Consider the following 20480-nt stretch of genomic DNA (forward strand, 5'->3'; position numbering starts at 1 on the left):
TCCCACCTCCTTTTTATTCCCTCTGCACTCTCTGTGGTCTAGAGCTAAGCTGTGCTAGAGGCCGGGGGCCGGGGCTTACCGAGGGCTGGGTTGCCTAATCCACCGAAGGCACTGCTTGAAAGGTTGCTGAGGCCGCCAAAGGTACTGGAGCGACTGAATGGATCTGCAAAATGCCAAACAGGGATTAGCGACGCGGGGCTGGAGGTGCCCGACCATTCCAACCGGCTTTTCTCAAACAAGCAAGCTTTGTTTTTTTGCGTCACTGTTACTGCTGCTATTCTAACTCCCTAAGGGTTGTTCATTTCTTCCAGTAAGACTGTTGGAAAGTGTTCACTGACTGCGGATTAGGCAGCAAGAGGTGCTGGCATGAAGAGCAATAACTGATTGGAGTGTGATAGCTATGGACATGCTGAAATGTCCGATATGAAAAAATGATTAAATGACAGCAAACAGCTCATGTGTCTCCCATCTACTCTAGAGGTTCCTGTGATTCTTCCATCCACTTACCCCTCAGAATATTAAGCTATGTATGAATACATGCCTTGCAATTGGTGAAGGAGCCCAAATCATTCATACAGTTGCATTTATAATTAAAATAAATATAAACAACCTTCCTCCAGCCCACATAAGTAAAAAACACAATTCAGTGTTTTCTATGTAAATCATTAATTCAAATTCCTGAAATCCAATAAAGGATTTATGACTAATCTACAGAATACTTGAGTAAGCAAACAGACATCCAGCACATGCTTTTATCCAAAGCAACTTACAATACAGTAATTTACATACTAATTTTCATGAACAATCCCGCTGGAACAACCTGGAGTGTTTTGCTTAAGGGCACAATAGTGGGTAAGTTCTTCACTGAGAAACCTTTTGATTACTAGTTCTGAGCTTTCACCACTAGGCAAAAGCGCACTCAGTTCTGCATTTTACCCGTTGTCTCTCCACTTCCTTTGGGCCCCAGCTGTTAATGAACTCTAATTGGACTGACTTGAAAGCTGTGTGAAATCAGCATTTAGCTCCTAAATAAAATAACATATCTGATAGAAATTGTGGGGAAACATCTGAGGCCAATAAAAAAAAAGTAGATAGTAAAATATTACTATGTTTTGTTGTGGGAAACAAAAGTTGAGTTTTGGCAGGAAAGTCCTCTGACAAAATGTCATGGAAATAACAATTTGGTGGATAAAAGACAATCTAGTGGTAAGTCTAAGTATTCGCTGTTTATGCTTATATACTGTACCTTCCAGTTCAACAACAACAACAAAACTATGTTCTAGATAAAATATCAAGTCTTAATATCTAATGTAATTTTACTTAAATATAATATGTTTATCTTGTTTTGCTCAAGTATTTTCACAAATTCCAACAAGAAAAATGTACTAGTTTAGAATACCCTGGGAATATAATATGTAAGACTAATTTACTAATAATTATCAATACATTTTGAAAGTTGAGCTGAGGTTAAATGTATAATAACCCTTCGGGGAGACATTTTTAAGCTGACTGATTAATTTGAAATCATTTGGCCCAGAAGTGTCTCTCAAAAGGGGAGCCTTATGTTGTTCACATGACAATGATGTACTAAAAACATTTTCCTTTTTGTTTTTGAAAACTTCTGACTAAAAACTCTATATTACCCAATCTAAGCCAGTAGTTGCACTTTGTAAAGAAACACTATGTGCCTGAGCACATACCTATAGACACGTAATAAATTCACAATAAATGAATATTCTCATTTTTTTTGTAGTTTACAAGGAGACGATAACTGTAATTTTCAAAAACATGCATTTTCAAACCCACTTTCTAAAGTTTGCCCTGAAGCAAATATGTAAATAAATGGGCAAAACACATAAGAATCTTACATTTTTAATTGAAGGCAGCGTAAATGTAAATATTATATTTTACATGACAAACAAAAACAAGACTATGCGATACATAAGTACAGGATTTATTAATGTGTCATTATTTTACATTCTGCACCGGGTCATGTCTGATTTTCACAATATTTTTTGTATATTTGGTTTGGGAAATTTTAGAAAGGACATGGTTTTATAGCTGAATCATCACCACTAAGGTGCAGCACTAGAATATATGGAACAGAATGTATTTGCTTTGCTTTTATATAAAAGAGGGTTTTAACATCAGATGAATGTTCTGAGTTTGAAGTATGAGAGAAAAGAGAGGAACTATTTAAAATGGTGGTTTACTTACACTTACCTGCCAAATGGCTAGGAGGCAGGAAGGCAGTGTGGTGAGGAGACGGTCCATAGGGTGAAGCAGCTGGATGTCCCGATGCTATTGAATATAGCAGGAAATAATCAGTCAAACCGACCGCAGACAAAATTAGCCAAACCATTCAAATATTCACCAAAACAGCACTAGATGTAGTCTCTCTCTTAGACAACTACAAGTCAGCCGGGCTCAACCAATGGTGTGCGTTTGGGGCGGGACTATCATTAATAAGCTGTTAGAATAGTTTGCATGGAAAATGAAAAGGACAGTGATGTCTTAGATTGAGCGTTCAGGTTGCATTTGAAAGGGTCAACTGTCTATTCAGCCTGAACGATATGTCATTTGTTACTGTGTATCATTAATGAAGAAACCAATTACAAGCTCCTTCATGACACCATGCTGCATAATTACAATCTAAAGGGCAGACATGCTCATGTTGCCCTTCAACAAAGAGCTACCAGTCAGTCAGGTAAAAGCATTTATATTCATGCCCGTGGCCCCAGCGTTGAGCCAAGACAACGTTCAAAATAACAACATGCAAATTACTAAGCACAGAACATGAGAGAAAGAAAGACATACAAAACCATTTTCATTTTACTGAAGCCAGGCCAATAATGACATTCCAGTACAATTTACAAGATATAAATAATCTGTGAGAGCAATACCTTCATTGGATTATAAATATAGTTTATAAGTGAAATGAAAATTAAATATAAGTAGAATTTCTTTAGGTTTAGAGGTGATTTGAGCATCAGGTTTTCCCAAAACAGCAGGAAAAGGAAATAATTTCCAGGAATGGGTGTGTAACCACAACTTTTCATCTAAAACTGTCATCTTTGCAAATTGAGAACTTAAAGTTAATATAACATATTGTTTGTTACCCATTTTGCAGGACATTCAATGAGGGGGAAAAAAACCCATGTAGGGCAGGATTTGATTTTATGCATACATTTTTCTTTTGGAATAACTGAACTATGCACAATAGAATCAGGAATGTGTGTTATTATTAAACAGGGTTAAGTTTGATTTCATTTACTATAAGAGTTTTCTCATTCATATTCTGCACATACCTGTAGATGAAAAGAGGGGTCTGGCCAGATCATGAGGGTAGGGGAACCCAGGGAACACGCCTGGAGCAGGAGGACGACTGAACAGATCAAGTTTTCCATTCATATCCAGTTTATGAGGGTCCAAGTGCATCTGCTTATGTGAGACAAGACATTTTAATATATAATATAATATAATATAATATAATATAATATAATATAATATAATATAATATAAATGACTGTACACATTAAAAAAATTAATAATTTGTGTAAATGGTCCTTAATGAGGGAAAATTACTGAAATGGACTCTAATGCATGAATCAAAACAAAGCATCCTTGTGTATTCTTGTAATTAGGCTACACTGTATTAAAGACAACTTTTTCATGCTTTCCAAAAGAACTTACTTTCATCTTCTGCTGATGATGGTAGATCTGCCAGGCGATTTGAACATGCACTGCACACCATTTACCTGGCTTCTAATATGAGCGCAGAAGAAATTTCAAAGCATTAACACAAACACGGTGGCATTTAAGGTGGAAAATTTAGGGATTTGAAAGAGAATGAAAATATGATGCGTACTCTTACTGAAGTCCTAAAAGGATCTGTTATCTGTGAGAAACAGAAAAAAGGACAAGAAAAAAGAGATATGTTTTCTAACAAAGTTCAGGTTCATGAAATGCTATAAACATCACAATCCTGATTCAGTTTTAATAGTCAATCTCTTAAGTTGATCTCCAGAGTGGGTGGCTTACCCTTGGGTCCTTCTGAAGGAGAGTGTGTGGGACGGTTCCTGGTCGTCCTGCAACATCGATAGGGTTTGGAGCCTGGAATGAAAGTTAAGACCATTTCAGATATAGCTAACAGAACACAGCATGACACTGAAGTCTGTTTATTTACTATTTTTAGTCATACACTGTTGAGAAACCTCGACAAACATGTGTTGAGTAAAATCTATTTAATAATTTTTTTTAACTGATGATCCCATGAAATCAAAATGGAAATTTTGTGGCTTGTATGTGTCTGTATGTGTTAACTTGATGGCTATATGCTAGTGTAAAACATTTGTCAGAAACTTATTTAAAAACCGAATAGCAGTTAGCAAATTAGGGTTTATTACTGTGACGTTACTAACTATTAAACAGAAAAAAATGAGCCACTATTATACTCTGTCCAAACATCCGGTTTCAAAAGGAAACACATCAGGTCTGGAAAAAATGCATGATTCATCATGGGTGTAGCCTAAAATTGAAAACTTCATTTCAGTCTCAAGTTTCATGGATGCCACTGTCATTTATACACATGAACTTCTTGTTGGAAACTTCAGGCTTGCTCTACCTTTGACTGGTTGCTAACACAATAGTGAGAATTATTTAAGAAATGCAAAGAAAAAATCATTACTCACCAAGTGAGCGAAAGTCACATTACACACACACACACTGCAAAGACACACACACCCAGACTAACAACCCTGCTCAAGACCACAGTGCTAAGTCTAAAGTTAACACAAAGGCCTCCAGCAGGTTATTGAGCCTGAGCCTCTTTGCATAATCCATTAGTGGAGAAAATGGCAGTGGTAGATTTCTCTGTCTGCCTGCAGTATAAATTCAGCTGTGCGGGATTTGAGAGCACCCTGAATACTAATGGTAAGGTGATGCTGGGCTCTCAATCAGCCACATTTCTGGAGTATGCAGGAAATGGAGAATTATTTGACCCCATTCTTTTTGTTTTTGGACTTTTTTGCCCTTTTATTATAGTGCAAATGTGACAGGAAATTACTGGGATAGAGACAGGGGGTGGGATTGAGACATGACCCATCCCAGATTTCAATCTATCTGTCAGATGAGCATCCAAGGCATAGCGTACCTAGAGAGCTAACCACTAAACCATCGCTGTGACCTTGACCTGTTCTAAGCAACCAAATTCTAAAAATGTAGTTCTGTATAGAGATGCACTGGTTTATAAACCAGTTTAACACCTGTGAAAACAACAGCCTGAATAGTATACCATGTTCAATTCCCACATTACTCAAATTTTATTAACTTTATTTATTTTTTGTCCTTTGTTTGGCAGAACTACCAGATCGATCTGGCAAACAATTAATCTGTAGATACTTTCACCAGTTTTTTTTTTTTTTTTTTTTGTGCAAATGCTTGTTTTATGGGCCATATTTTTCAAAAATCTCTATTAAAAGTATTCAAGCGGGAAATTTGAAATGCCCTAACAAACCACAGGTCTCGTTCTTTTCAAGTCAAAACCGTGTTGTGTGCTTTCCCACATGATGTGCATGCATAGTTTTGAGGTCTAACCTTTGGTTGGAAGGCTCCTTGCAGTGAACTGAAGGGCCCTGAATGTGGAAGTAATGGAGGCATTCCTGGCATTGTTGGTGGGTAGGAGGGAAAGAACTGCAAAAAATAAAAATAAAAAAATCTTAAATGTATTTATTTTTTTTACAAAATTCTTTGGGGACTGTCATCTTTTTTTATACTGCGTTGAAAACGACATCAAACCAAAACATGCAAAAAGTCTACATAATCTGCTTCATCTTCAGTCAAAGCAAGGTTATGCAGTCAAAACAAGTTGGCACTTACATTTGAATGTCTCAAGAAAGGATTGTCCAGCTTTGGGGTGTATTTGTCGAACTATAGAAAGGAGACAAAAAGAGAGAGAGAGAGAGAGAGAGTTAAAATTAAAAACATATCAACAAAACCAAAGGCATCTGTGACAAAAAACATGAGAGAGCTTTACTGCAGCATGCTTACATAGTCAAATAGAAAGCAGATGAAGCTCAGATAAATGACACCCTTTTAATAAAACAATTACACAGTAAAACAGCCATTCAATGTCACATGAAAGAAAACCACTGCAGCCGCAGCTGGCACAGGCTTCACAGAGCAGACCGGAGTGTGGGAATACACTCACAAAAGAGTCAAACCAGATCACTAAACAAATTAAAGGCACCCTTCACTTCCAATTAAATTGACATGAGCCATTTATTATGTGGCAGCATCATTCCATTACAGTTAAGAAAAATATATGGAACAGTAACTCTTTAAAGAAAGATCTAGTTTTAATAGAAAAACTTGAGCGTCAGGACACATAAAATGGCAAGTAGGGCACATGAAAAAAAAAAACACGAAAAGTGGTTCATGGTCTTTTTCAGAAATATTCATACAAACGTGATGGAAACAAAATGTCATATATTTAACAGTCTTACATTTTTATCACTGTAAAAACAATTTTCTTAATATGTGTCCATAAACTAAAAAAAAAACATAAACATTTAAATACTTAAACATTTAAATAAAAAAAATCATAAACTTCAGCAAAAATTCATAATTTTTTTTCTTTGCTTCATTTTACTATTAATAAACCCGGCATCTGTCACCTTAATTCCACTGATTTGTGTTTTTATCACTTAACCGAACAGTGCAAAATTCAGCGCTGCTTTTAAAACAAAGTAATTGCAACTGACATTTATTTTACATAAACAGTCAAATCATTTACAAACCCCCTCATATAGTGTTGTTTTTACAGAAGCCTGTCATCTTGTGTCATAGGTGATAGTAATAAAAGTGGATGAGCTCTGTGTATGTTTCTTTGAAAAGCATCAGTGCTTGAACCGCAGCTCACTTATTATACTCCAACAGATCAGCAGGCATAAGCTGCTTTTATCCTGCATCGTATGAATGTGTGATAATAATTAGACTAAATCAAACACATGAGGTTGCCCTGGCTAAAAAAATAAAAAAATAAACGCTGATCTGACTTCCCTGCGTATTGCACTTCAGTGATCCTTCCGAGGGCCGCACGCCTGCTTTATGGTTAACACTTGCCGAGTAATACGGCAAAGGTTTAAAGTGGCCCATAAAAACACTGCTTCATAATTCACAGCCCTTGTCAGAACTTTATAACAAACAGCTTTGGCAAATCAAGATTCAATATTACATCTGTAAACAATTCAATCTTTACAAGAAAAGCAAGGAGGAAGGGAAAAAAGAAAACAAGAAAGTCATTAAATGAAGTGTGTTGTGTCAACATGAAACAGAATTCGCTACCCACTTTACTTCACTAAACTGATGTGTTTTTGAAAGTAACGAAAGCTAGTTTTCCTTCATCAGGATTTTTACTTTTCTTCTTTGGAATAACAAACCAGTTAATTATGCACAATAAGACCAGAAATGTATAAAGGAAGCAAATTGGGTTTTTTCTGTTGTCACGTTGACTTTAAAAATGCCATTTATACTTTTTTTTTTTATTGACCCCAGTAAACACCACCACCACCACATTCTATGCAAAAGCTGTTCAACCACTCAGCAATCCATTAGAAACTAAGCATCAGTGTATTTGTCAGTAGAAACATCACACTTACATCACATGGTATTGAAAGAAATTCAACAATAACTGTTCAGCAAATAAGATTTGTATCTCATAAAACATTTGGGGAAGGTGCGGTGGCGTGTTTGGGATTCTGCATTAGAGATAAGATGCATCACCAACATTTTCATCGCTATTTCAATCTTTCAGGTTTTGATGACAAAACAGTTCTGTAACCCACAAAAGAATGCAGGCAGCAAACCACACAACATATGGAATGTTTTAAGTCAGATTTCAATCTCTGGAGATGGTAATCTATGATACAAAAATGCTGGACTTTTCATCTAGCACTCTTGACATAATATCTTCTGGATTGGTTAACGGCAGCGATAGTATGCAGATAAGAAGGTCTTGTTCCTGTCTGAATACGTTTCAGAGATCTGAATGCATTTCATATGGCTAGCTGACTTTGAGGAGCTGAATTTATCTGATTACAGGCTGCCAAAGTTTGCTTCTAATAGCCGCTTTGCACACGGAAGCAATTATGCTTTATCAAAACAACCCCGTTGATGTCATGACTTTCATCTGTGGTGAGGTCATTATGTTTCGACCGCAAGCTTTGAATGTGTCATATAGAATGAGTTCCGTCTGTACCTCTGTCACGCCACAAGACTTTGTCTGCCTCCTGTTTGTCTCAAACAGCCCCCAGCACTCAGAAACACCACCATTCTGCTCATATGAAAGCAATAAAATATCTCTGGCTCATACTATAAAAGCGCAATGAGTCCTGCATGTCAACATGGCAGCAAAAAGGGTTTTTATTAGAGGAAGAGCTACAATATTTGTGGTTGTCATGGGACAATGGTTTATCTTGTTAGGATGATGGGTATCAGTTATGTCACGGAGATGGAGCTATATAACTGTTTAAACCTTGTGGCCTCTGTTTAAGATCTGGCCTGGTTTAAGATAAGCCTCAAGTGGGTTGTAAACACTATTACTTAATATGCAACAGTTAGCTCAGGCGCTCTATTATCACCAACCCTGCATCATAATTGCTGAATGTAATCCAATACTTGTTTCTTACGAAGTTTGAGATGCTGATTCCAAAAACAGCAGCATGTCACATTTTCTCACAAAATATGATGTTCATCTTGTGACATTTTTGCTTTTGAAAACCATTGTATGGCGAAGACTTGTATTATCAGCAGATAAACTGCCACAAGGACTTGATTCCTATCTTCCTCTGAACCAGGTTACAAATGTTTGTTCAATTCTCAGTTGGTGTTTACATGGATGAATGATTCTGAAGACATTATTTTTTATGCCTAAATTTTTATGCTTATTTTCAGTGTTAGAATTATGGCCAGTGACAGAAAAAAATGCAAACCTGATTCAGATTGTTTCTGCCATTTGTCTGGGTGTTTTACTACATCGAAACAGCTAACTTGTGTTTATGTAAAGTTCTTTGGCATTAAATGGAGTATATGAACATATTTTCTACACTTCTTTGCATTCTGAATATCTCTTTTGTCATTCAAACCGAAAAAGTGTCAAATTTGACTGTGCATTTCAGAAAAAATAAATATACATAATTTGAAAAATCATCATTCTTATTTTGTTAAAAAGAAAATGCATGTGTGGATATATATATATATATATTATTTTTTAATTCTGCATCACCACATTAGGCAACATTAAGCCTTTTTAGCATTCTCCCCCACCCGCCCAAGATGCAGGGCTGTGTTATTATATGTCTGAATGAGCGCCATTTCGGTTCACAGTTTGGATTCATGGGGTTCCAAACAGGCTGCCAGTCTGTGAGTTTCTCTGTTTTGGCTTTTCTTAGAACTATTTCTGTCAACTGAGACAAAGTAGATTAAATAAATATGACGGTCACATAGAAGGGACTTGTTTTTAATATGTCGGAGTGTTTTGAGGGGCATAGGGAGGTAGGAAGGGAATATAATCTATCTGTTTTTTTACTTATCCTCACATTTCTGGCTGGGGTACGCACCATGGGAGGTGCAGTGGGCGGCCCAATGATGGCTGCTGGGGGCAGACTGGCAGGGAAAGGCGTGAAGGTGTGCTGATGCGTGTGTTGGTGCTGGTGCATATGCTGATGTTGGTGAAACTCGGCCCGGAGGAGCGACACAGGGGCCAACGGTGACCCTGTCGCCCCTGGTGCCGACCCCCGACCTCGCTCTGAGCTCTGAGCCAGGAAGCGGTTGTTCAGCTCCTGCCGCAGAAGATCATGCTCTGCAAGAAAGGAGAGTGAAGGGGGAAAAGGAGGGAAATGGGGTAGAGGGGAAAAGACATGGGAGGGAAAAGAAAAAAAGGCACGGGCGGCCAGTGAGTTTTCACAACAGCGGTAGGAAGAAGCGAAAGAGGGTAGTCACCTGGCTTTCTCTGTTTCTCCAATTCAAGGTGTGAGGGTTTTCTACGTGAGGACTCATTGGTGGAGGTAAGAGAGTTGCCTGTGACAATGTGCCAATCAGAATCCCCGAATGAGGCTGGCAATACATGATTGGTTGGTTGAAAGAAATCAACAGGCTGGTATCTAAAGACAAGAGAGAACCAAGAGTCACCTCAGCAGAAAACACACACATATACTTATACTGCCTTAAAGGCACTGTTCAACCCAAAATGAAAATCACCCTCATCTTGTTCCAAACCTGTATGACTTGCTTTCTTCTGTGGAAGGGATTTATATCGCTTGGATGAAAATATATAAACAGATTAACAGAAGAAACAAATGCATACAGGTTTGCATACAAAATTTTCATTTTGGGGCGAACTATCCCTTGAAGACTTTAAGACTATCCCTCCATCCCTAAAATTGAAGAAACTCTTTAAGCACTTGCTTGATGCTTTTAAAAAGGCATTAATATATACGTTTTGTTTAGAGTCTAATTTAACATTATGTTTTTAGTGATCAAAACCAGAGAAAATATGAAGAATGGTTTTGGTACTATTGCAATTACTTGTGCAATGTGTTTGCCAAAGGTTTACATTGTAGATGTTAGCTGCATGTATATATAACTAAAAAATAGAAAAAAAAAAAAATTAATATCTTTTTATTCTTTACTTGCTCCTTTGGTTAAGATCAGCATGTGGTTCTACAATGCATGGAACTGGCATTTAGAAGCCAATAATAAAAAATAAAAAAACACTTACCATTTAAAGAAAGTCAGAGATGAAGCAGACAGGTATTTTCATCTCAAATTTAGCATTTTGTGTAAATTGTATCAAAATCTCATATAGCTGTCAAAATAACAGCCAATAAAACAAAAGTTTACTGCTGAAGTGCCCTTCCGAGGCACAGGATCCAGATATTACATGAACAGTATAGCTGACATCTTTTTTATTACATGTATCATATATTGTAGAAAAATAGGGCCAACTGGATATAAGTTACATATTTTATATGCTGACCTCTGATGCGTGCCCCATTTCGTCTCGCTCTTGAAAAATCTTGAAAAGAATGCAATTTAAGAGCAATGCTGTGGTTACTGAATACTTAGTCCATAAAGCTGTCTTTAACATGGGTTATTTGTCAACAAACAAAGCATTTTATGTTTTACACCAAGCAATTTAAAGAATAGTATCTGTAGGAGAGGTCCCTAGATTTGTGTGAACCAAATTGTGTGAACTCTCTGGTGCAGTGCAAACTCTAGTGTGTACGCACCTTTATACAAAGTCAATATTTTTATTAGTGCCGCCAAAGATTAATGGCAATTAATTGCACCCAAAATAAAAGTTTTTGTTTAGATAATGTGTGTGTGTGTGTGTGTGTGTACTGTGTATATTTATTATGTATATAAATACATAACATAAATATATATATATATTTTACAAATATTTAAAATATTCACACACACACACACACACACACATATACATAATAATCATACACAGTACACACATATATTATGTAACAAAATTATTTTTATTTTGCATGCGATTAATCGTGATTAATAATTTGACAGCACTAATTTTTATCAATTCATCATTTTCAGAACTGAAAAAACCTAGCATCCAAAATATTTTCAAATCTTACTGTCATACTAACTATGCCATGAACAGTTCAAATCTCAGTGAAGGGGTTCTTACCTGGATAGGGTGGTCCTGCAGGGTGTCCTGGAACCACAAGGCTGTTGGTTGGTAAGGTGGGTGGAGGAGGCAGTGTAGCAGGGGTGGCGAACATGGCCGGATGGCTGGAGAGGTGAGAAGGCGAGTGAAGGGAGTAGTGGGAGGAAGGCAGACCGGCGAAGGAGAGAGGAAGAGGAGGAGCAGGGGACAGGAGGCCGCTGAGATGATGAGGGGAGTGATGCAGGTGGTGTTTGGGAGGAAGAGTGGAAGGGTTGTTGCTATGATTAGAAAGGAAAGATGGGATATGAGAAACAATATTCATATTATGGCAGTTTATGAACTTATAGCTACCAAATTCCAGTTTTGATTACAAATTCAAATGTGTTTTTGTTATAAGAGAAACAATGTTTGATTATATAAATATAATAAATAATGTATTTATAACATTTATAAAAAAGAGTTACTAACCTGATGTTGTGAAGACTGCTGTACGGCAAAGGATGATGATGATGACTGATGACTGGCCGGCTGTGGTGCGATGGGAGCGGGACTCTGTGCTCCAGTGAATTTAATTGGTTCCTCAGGAGGGAAGGGGAGGGGATAGGGGGCACAGATTCCTTCTTGATACTGAGAGGGTTCGGGGAGATGGGGAGAGGTATAGGTGCCGGGGCTGCCGCCGCAGCAGGGGCAGGAGACCCCGTAGGGGGTGACGCAGGAGTCGGACTTGAGATCGGCGGGACAAACGAAACGTCGTTACTTTGTTCCTGGCTACGCTGAAGGCCAGACACTTTGGTCGAGCTGGAAGTTTTGGACCCGAGATTCTCATTCGTTGGCGTAACTGGAAAGGAAGACACAAACAGAGTTTTAATTTTGTATTTATAAGTTTATATGCTTTAATTTTTACAGCAGGGGGCAAAAAAGCATAATGGATTCAGAAATAAATGCCAGTTCACAATCTAGGATACTGATTTATTTATTTTTTTGCTCAGGTGCATGTAAGCATCTCAAATCAAATGCACATGAAGTTTGGTGCAGCCGTCGACATGTAACCTATAGCGTGGGATTGGTTTGCCAATCCATCCATTAGTTTGCAGCAGGGTGAACAGAAACCAGCTGCGATGCCTTTTTCACCCACTGTGCATAGCGCTGGCATACGCCAAGACACCAATCGCATCCACATCTGTCTGTCATTCTCTCTGTGCCTCATCTCTCTTATCTCCTCTTTATCATTTCATCCCAGGTTTCTTTTCTTTCTCTATTTCTTTCTCTCTCCATGGGTTTTTATGAAGTGTTTAATCAGGTCATTTTCATGCTTGACTATAATCAGATGATCCAATTTTCTGCAAGCAATCCAGTCAGAATGAATAAATCAGAGCTAATTAAAGTTAAATGCCGTTCCCATTCATAGATTTACAGAGCACACAGTCTGCCATGAAATAATTATGTTTCAATTGTGCTGTGAAAAGGGATCACGCACCCTTTATACTGGCCTTTCAGAGACCCAACCCCCTACCCCCCTGCTTGCTCGCCCTTTTTTTACAAGATATTTCCAGGATTTCAGTGACACTGCCAGGATTTTTGTACAGAGTAACTTCTGCTTTTGCTTAGTTAATTGGCATGCAGTACAAGAAAAAACAAAACAAAAAAAGAGTTTATCCTCAGCATTTTACAGACTATAGTCATTCAACGTAAAAGCATTGTAAAATAATCAATCAATGGTTGATATATATATATATATATATATATATATATATATATATATATATATATATATATATATATATATATATATATATATATCAATATATATGTAAATCTTCACATTAAGTTATATTCATCTGTTAATCTACTCTCTACATATTAGTTTTGACAAACCTATTTTCTTCAACAATCGTATGTTACCCAAAACCAAAGACTTGAGGGGCCATAAAGTTGGAGAATCTACTACAGGAATGTCCATATTGATCAACCACTAAGACCACATGTCCACCAAAGCATTTTTCCCCCGAGGCTAAAGTATTTTTTCAATTGTTTTCAATGGGAAACATTTAATTCGCAATGTATCTGCCATATTATTTTAACAGATACTCTGTACTCAACTGAAAACACTGCGCCACAAACGCACTCTCACGTGCTTCCAAAATAACGACTTAATTCAACAATTCTTCTCCCCCGAGTTACCATCTACCACCATTATATTTCCTCTGCTTGTAAACAAGGCGCAGTGCATGCGTGTCTAACGTCAGCAGCACCACGAGCATGCGTCTTTTTTTTTTTTTTTTTTTTTTTCAGAAGAAGTATTACCATAGCTTCATAAATTTACATTACATGGACTATTTTAATGATGTTCTTGGTACCTTTCTGGGCCTTGAACGTTTCAGTTGAGTTGCTCTGTCTGCAGGGTCAGAAAGCTCTCGGATTTCAGGAAAAATATCTAAATGTGTGTTCTGAAGTTGAACGAAGGTCTTATAGGTTTGGAACGACATGAGGGTTATAACAATCTTTTTTTTTTTTTGAGTGAACTATCCCTTTAATACTTTGAAATATAATGTTATGTTGCCTAAATTCACTTTCACAATTTACAATTTAAAACTATTTTTTTTTCTCCATCCATCCATCCATAATAGTACCGAATTTTCATATTGGCCAATCATTGCATAATCTTAACATAAAAAAAAAACAAAAAAAACAACAACAACTGTACTGGTATATCACCACTCACATGTCTATTTTATTGGCAACAGTGCAAGAAAAGAACACAGAAAGGAAAGACGGAGAGAGGAAGAGAGTAATTTAAGACAATATCTTCCCCAGGACACTAATTAGCACATTTTAATGCAGTCCTCATTCCTAACAGCTTAGTGCAGCCTCAAACAAAGAGTTTGAAAGCCTGCAGAACACATACTCTCTCCCAGGCCATTAAAACCTCAGACCGGAGCTCCTAATGGAATATTTGTGCTGTATTAACATACCACTTAATCATTAATGGACACCAATAATTGAAGGATAAATACGCTAGCTTGAGTTCTTGACACATTTCTCCCCAGCCGAATGTGTGACAAGTCTTAAATGAGTCCATGTCTACAAACAGAACGTGTTCTTGCAAAGAAAATTGTCCTTTTAAGCATGTAGGTGGTGGAGCTTGTCCTTTTTTGCAGCTCTGGGTTGGCTTTTGAATGTTTTCTGGGAACGGCAGTGGTTAGGATTGGTAGGGTAAAGCCTTGTACAAGATTAGCGCAAAATGAGAAGTTCTACCCAATTGGTTGGAAAGGTCTAAGCATATGCATTCACGGATATCCCTGTTTTGCTAACTTTTCCTACAAAGCACAGAGAAGAAATATGTTTCCCTTCGGTAATGTTGCTGTGGAAACCAGCCTCAGAGGCACGTTTGTGTGGTGCAAACGGACAGTGGAAGTCAGTCTCCTCAGCTAGCAGTCTGTAGCACTTTAGGCACAATGGGCCCTGAGCTCTCTTTTAATGATGATTCTAATGGACCATAATGGCAGCCAGTAGGCAGGACAAGACATACAAGCTTGGCTTCTTTCTCATTAAAAAAGAGCTCTGTGAATGTCTCCGTTCGTTTGGATTCCTGCTGTACATAACGAAGGAATTTCTTCCCAACCAGGAATATGGCCGTAATCATTTTGCAGAAAATGTGACACAATGTCAGTCGAAATGAGCGCCCGGGCAGCTGGTGTTTTGTAACACTGCTGCCAGTGGCTGTACGTGTCTTATACAATCTTAGAAGGTTGTCACCTGTAAAAATCTTGTCAATTTGTGGTTGCGGTAAATTGTTAATGTGTCAACCTTACTGTAGAGACATCAGAATATGGATAGGGCAAGTCACCACATTAAAGATGTAAGGCTTTCAATTTTCTCAAAACATTCCATACTGTTGGTCCTGAAAGTCTGCCTTAGGAATCTTTTAATGAGAAGATAGTGCCAAATAAACTTGTAACTCCTTTAACTTTCAGTTTTGACAACTGACATTCCTCAAGGCAGAAATATTTATTTGAGACAAACGAGACCTCATTATCCAACACCAAGGTCGACGATAGATTTACTGTGCCTGCTAACAACAAAACCACACAACACAAACTACATTGTAAATGGAGTAGGTTTTTACTGCTTACCCATGCAAATTAGGACTGTGTGATATGGACAAAAAAAAAAAAAAAAAAAAAACCTTATTGTCATTTTTTTAATCAATGTGTATGCGGTGCAGAAGCCGCATGGACTCATTTCGCTTTCTCACAGGACGCGTTTGCAGTCCACTCCTGATCCATAGCTGTTTACCACAAACTTAACAATTATCCATTATTTTGATTTCAAATCCAAACGTTGTTTCTGAAAATGCTTTTACTGCATTGTGATTCAATTTCATCACAGTACGGTAATTCAATATTTTTAATAGACATTCACGATTAAACTCAATAAATATAACTATGTGTTCCTACCTCAATGAGTGCCATTATTGCCCTGTTTATCTAAAAGTGCACTTTTCCTGGTTTAACATCTAGCCAAAATCCATATGTTCACTGTGAAACAGAAGACATGATTCATATACACTTATTGTGCAATTACTACATTTCCGTGTCAATCCATTTTAATTTTTAATGTGAAAAATTTGCGGTCACTTTATTTCAGCGTGTCCACTGCAGCACAACAGAAATAGACATAAACATGACTGCTGCAGACGCATTGCTCCTGGAGTATGGAGTTTTTTTTAATGGCAAATGTTGAGAGTGCATTACTGTACTGTAGTGCAAAAGCATATTAATATAACGTGCAAACGCAAATCTCTCCGCTCACACGTAGATTTCCTGTGCTCTAGCACAAAACCAGACGCGTGCGCTCAGAAACATGCTGCTCTCGCCCAGAGAGTGTGCGCGCACTTAAAATGCTCCTTTCCCCTTTCTAAAACTGTGTTTTGTGCACTCACTAATCTCTCTATGCTCACACGCTAGATATTTCTTTTCGCACCTTTATATTTCTAAACTTTTCTGTTCACATCTTTCGCATCTTTTACCACTTACAGTGTGAACGTTGGGATCTGTTAACATGGGTGTGAAAAAAATATTCACCAAAGACTGAGTGAGTGAACCTGGTGTTACATATAAGCCTACGTCTGTTCTGTTCTTGCGTTTCATGTAAGTGTGCTGCATTCTTATTGGTTCGGATAGCATACCGCGGGAGGTCGGGACCACGGAAAATCGTGCTATTAAGCGATTTAGAAATCGCAAATGCTCAAATCGTGATTTTATGATGATTTTGATTAATCGTAAAGACCCGATGCAAACATTACCACCCTGATGCAAGGGTCTTGGTTTGCTGCTTGCTAGGTGTTCAAAGTAGTTTTAGTGTACTGCTATTACTATTTTGCCACTTAGTGGTTATGAAGTATTTGCCTATTAGCCAAATTTAAAAGAGCTCACTGTCAAAATCACTCATTCTATGGACTATTTTCGCCCATTTGAATGACCCATCATTCTGATTAAGAAAATTAAGAACACAACTATTTCTAACCAGTGTCACAACACAAATTTATCAGAAATACATACATAAAAGCATATTTTCTTTTAATAAATCATATTATGTTTATTATTAAGTAAGATGTAGAAGTGGAAGAAGAGGAAAATGAAGAGGAAAAAGAAATAGGGTTATGGGGTTTGTTCAAATAGTAATGCTGAGTATAATTGTAACACTCCCTTGGGACGTGTTGGCATCCCTGTTCACCAGATGACACTTCAGCGTAGTATTGATCGATCCTCTCCCCCTGCTGCTTCTCTCATGGTACAATCCCTCAAGGGACTCTGCACTTAACATGTGCCTACTGTGGTAGAAACCACCAGCAGTGTCGGTAGGGGTGTGCATACTCATGACGAATGGTTCCAGCAGAGGCAGGGTGTCCACAGCATCGCCCCACAGCTGTCCCACTAAGATATCCTTGACCTCTGACCTCATTTCAGGCTCAGACAGCCGTCTTGGAACATCTGGAGAGCTGCCGTACTATTGCCATTACACACACACTGGCGTGATGAAAGCGTAGACAGATGGCTGTAGCTTCCACAGAAAATTATATTCAGGGATCTGAAAGCTTTTCTAATCTGCTTATGACTGACACTTGTACAACTTACAGCAAGTAATTGAATTTAAGACAGCTAAATCATCAGCAAATAGTACACAAGCACACAAAATGAGAAAAACTTCCTTTAAAATGCAAGAAATGGGACAGTTCATATTTTGTAATGAGTAGTATGGTGTTATGAAATTGCAGAGACATGAAGCCACAATATCATAAAAGTGGCTCTTTTTTAAATCCTTAAGAGAGATGGCCAGACTGACAGATAGAACGACAGATAGAACAATAGAATGGATGGATGGGTTGATAGACTGACAGATAGATGGAAAGATCGAAATGAATGATGATGCATCCATCAATACATTCAGATTGATGGATGAATGTACAGACAGATAGTTAGATTCTATCTTCTGCAGTGCAAGACATTGTGGTTAATATACCGTATTTTTCAACTTAAGTTGCACCTAAGTAAAAGTTGCATCAGTACAAAAATACGTGATGACGTGGAAAAAAACATAAGTCATACTGGACTGTAAGTCGCATTTATGAGAAAACATGACAGTCTACAGCCGCAAGAGGGCGCTCTATGTTTTCAGTGTAGACCACAGGAGGACTGAGCAGCATAGAGCGCCCTCTGGCGGCTGTAGACAGTAATGTTTTCTCTTGGTTCATGTCAAATTAATTTTGATAAATAAGTCGCACCTGACTAGAAGTCGCAGGACCAGCCAAACTATGAAAAAAAAGTGTGACTTATAGTCCGGAGAATACGGTAAGCACATTAAGCATTCATGCATGCATACTTCTAAAGTACAAAAGCATCAAGTCATCAACAAACTATTTTCGACATAACACTTGAGACACACTAATCCTAATGTTGCACACTACAAATTTCAATGCAGCCGTGTCTATTTCCAGACTATTAAGCCCCCCACCCCCCTTATAACAATATTCTCAACCGTCTCCTGTTGCACATGCAAATGGGAGATTACGGATTTACGTCTTAGTTTGTCTCTGTTTTATATGTAATAAAAACAGCTCATATGCAAATGGGGTCTTAAGATAAGGCAGCAGGGGATGCAAATTCTCTCAAATGACCAGAGGCCATTGATGCTTATTGCAAATACTCACACCACGCTGCCTTCTGCCGAGAGAACTCAAGCCTAACGCTACACATTCTGAGTTCATTTCCCTCGCAAACCCTGTGGTATATCTCTCCATCACCACTGTGTGCCAAAAAATAAACATTAATACTCATGCACAACTACAGAAATAAAACCTTAAGTAGCAAACTAAAAGCTGCCTCCAGCTGATGAAGTCAACAAACAGAATAAGACAGAGGAATTTATCTCCCGAACAGGTGCTGTCGTCTTTTCACAGATTAGCGGCATCCAGACATGAAATTCTCTCCTCTTTACTAGTCAAATCCACTGGGATCTTCATCTCATTTCATTGAGCCAACAAAGTACACAGAATGCCAAAACATCTAAATCACAACTGGGTGGGTTACTCTAGCTGATGAAACAGATTTTGCGTTCAGATATGTTGATAATAATGCATACCTCGGGTCTTTAGCGACCCATTCACTACCCTATCCCCTCCATCCTTTTTTAAAGTTATACATCAACTTTTATTATTCCTCAAGCCATTCATTATAATCAATAATAAAAAAAAATACAATTCTTATATTAGAATGTCTGTATTTTATTGATTTTTTTTGTTAAAAATTGTATAGGGTTGCTAGCAACCCGAGGTATGTAATAGTGTAAATTTATTTTTCCTGCGCAACAATTAAATATCTGATGACTCAATATATGTAATTCACCTTTATTCCTCAAGGTGGCACTGTTTGATAGACAACGATGACGTGATGTTACACTCATAATTACCACAGGCATAAAACTAAAGAAAATCGTCAGCAAAAACTGAACTGGCTCGAATGGCTTTACTGCAGAGCAATTACTGTAGGTAATGATATATAAGTGTTATTAAAATATCAGGAGACATTTATGCCATTGCAGCAGTCCGGGTCGCTAAAGACCCGTATATGTAATAATGACTGGCATAACATCCATGCATTTAAGGGTTAAATAAATGATTAGTGATAAATTAATAAATCAATATAAAAATAAAATAAATGTAGGTCACACTCGCTACATTGCTGTACCCCTGATGACAAATGTTTTGCTTTTCCTCACTGTATAATATTGTATGCAGTTACCATTTTACAGTATTATTAAGCTGTCCTACAGACGCATAAACACACAGTATTTCTCTAGAATAAGTTTAGTTTAAGCTCCTCTATACCCATCCCTCCTAACACAGACATGCAAAAACAGCCTGTGCGTTTCAAGACAATTTAAGGGCCAATGACAGCTGGTGCGAATACATTGCTCCTCTATTTCCATCTCTGTTCGGGACAGGGCAAGGTGGCACCAGAGCACACCGGGTGTTAAGCTGCAACATGTTGGCTGGTGAAACCAACACAGAAAATCTGTGAGCACCTACTGTTCGTTTCAGAGATCTGGAAGCTTTCCGTGCCCTCCATGAACCACTGCTTCCCCATGCTGGGAACAGACCCACACTGTGCCCATATGGCTCAGACGGCATATGCCATCCTGTTTCATGCCATGCGTGATTACTGACGGACAGAATGAAGACTGGGGGGAAAAATGTGTACGAGGGTATTAGCTAAAAATTAGACGCAAT

The 20480-nt window shown here is 37.9% G+C and overlaps 1 protein-coding gene across 11 annotated transcripts in view; it reads right to left on the bottom strand.

Annotated features, from left to right (window-relative positions):
* Window positions 1-20480, bottom strand: part of fbrsl1 (fibrosin-like 1) — a 268766-nt gene that overhangs the window by 3372 nt on the left and 244914 nt on the right. For 2 of the 11 annotated variants that reach the window (XM_052596390.1, XM_052596424.1), the window contains 12 exons: window positions 12161-12530; window positions 11714-11970; window positions 11036-11074; window positions 9597-9859; window positions 5878-5928; window positions 5596-5691; window positions 4042-4113; window positions 3869-3898; window positions 3694-3765; window positions 3309-3441; window positions 2218-2301; window positions 80-163 (listed from right to left, as the gene is read on the bottom strand). In XM_052596390.1, the coding sequence (XP_052452350.1) occupies window positions 80-163; window positions 2218-2301; window positions 3309-3441; window positions 3694-3765; window positions 3869-3898; window positions 4042-4113; window positions 5596-5691; window positions 5878-5928; window positions 9597-9859; window positions 11036-11074; window positions 11714-11970; window positions 12161-12530 (1551 nt within the window). Of the gene's footprint in view, window positions 1-79; window positions 164-2217; window positions 2302-3308; window positions 3442-3693; window positions 3766-3868; window positions 3899-4041; window positions 4114-5595; window positions 5692-5877; window positions 5929-9596; window positions 9860-9999; window positions 10161-11035; window positions 11075-11713; window positions 11971-12160; window positions 12531-20480 lie in introns of all 11 variants that reach the window. The other 9 variants (XM_052596416.1, XM_052596398.1, XM_052596408.1 and 6 more) reach the window with 9 other exon arrangements.

Source organism: Carassius gibelio, chromosome A5 (assembly GCF_023724105.1).
Source record: "Carassius gibelio isolate Cgi1373 ecotype wild population from Czech Republic chromosome A5, carGib1.2-hapl.c, whole genome shotgun sequence".
Classification (NCBI taxonomy): domain Eukaryota; kingdom Metazoa; phylum Chordata; class Actinopteri; order Cypriniformes; family Cyprinidae; genus Carassius; species Carassius gibelio.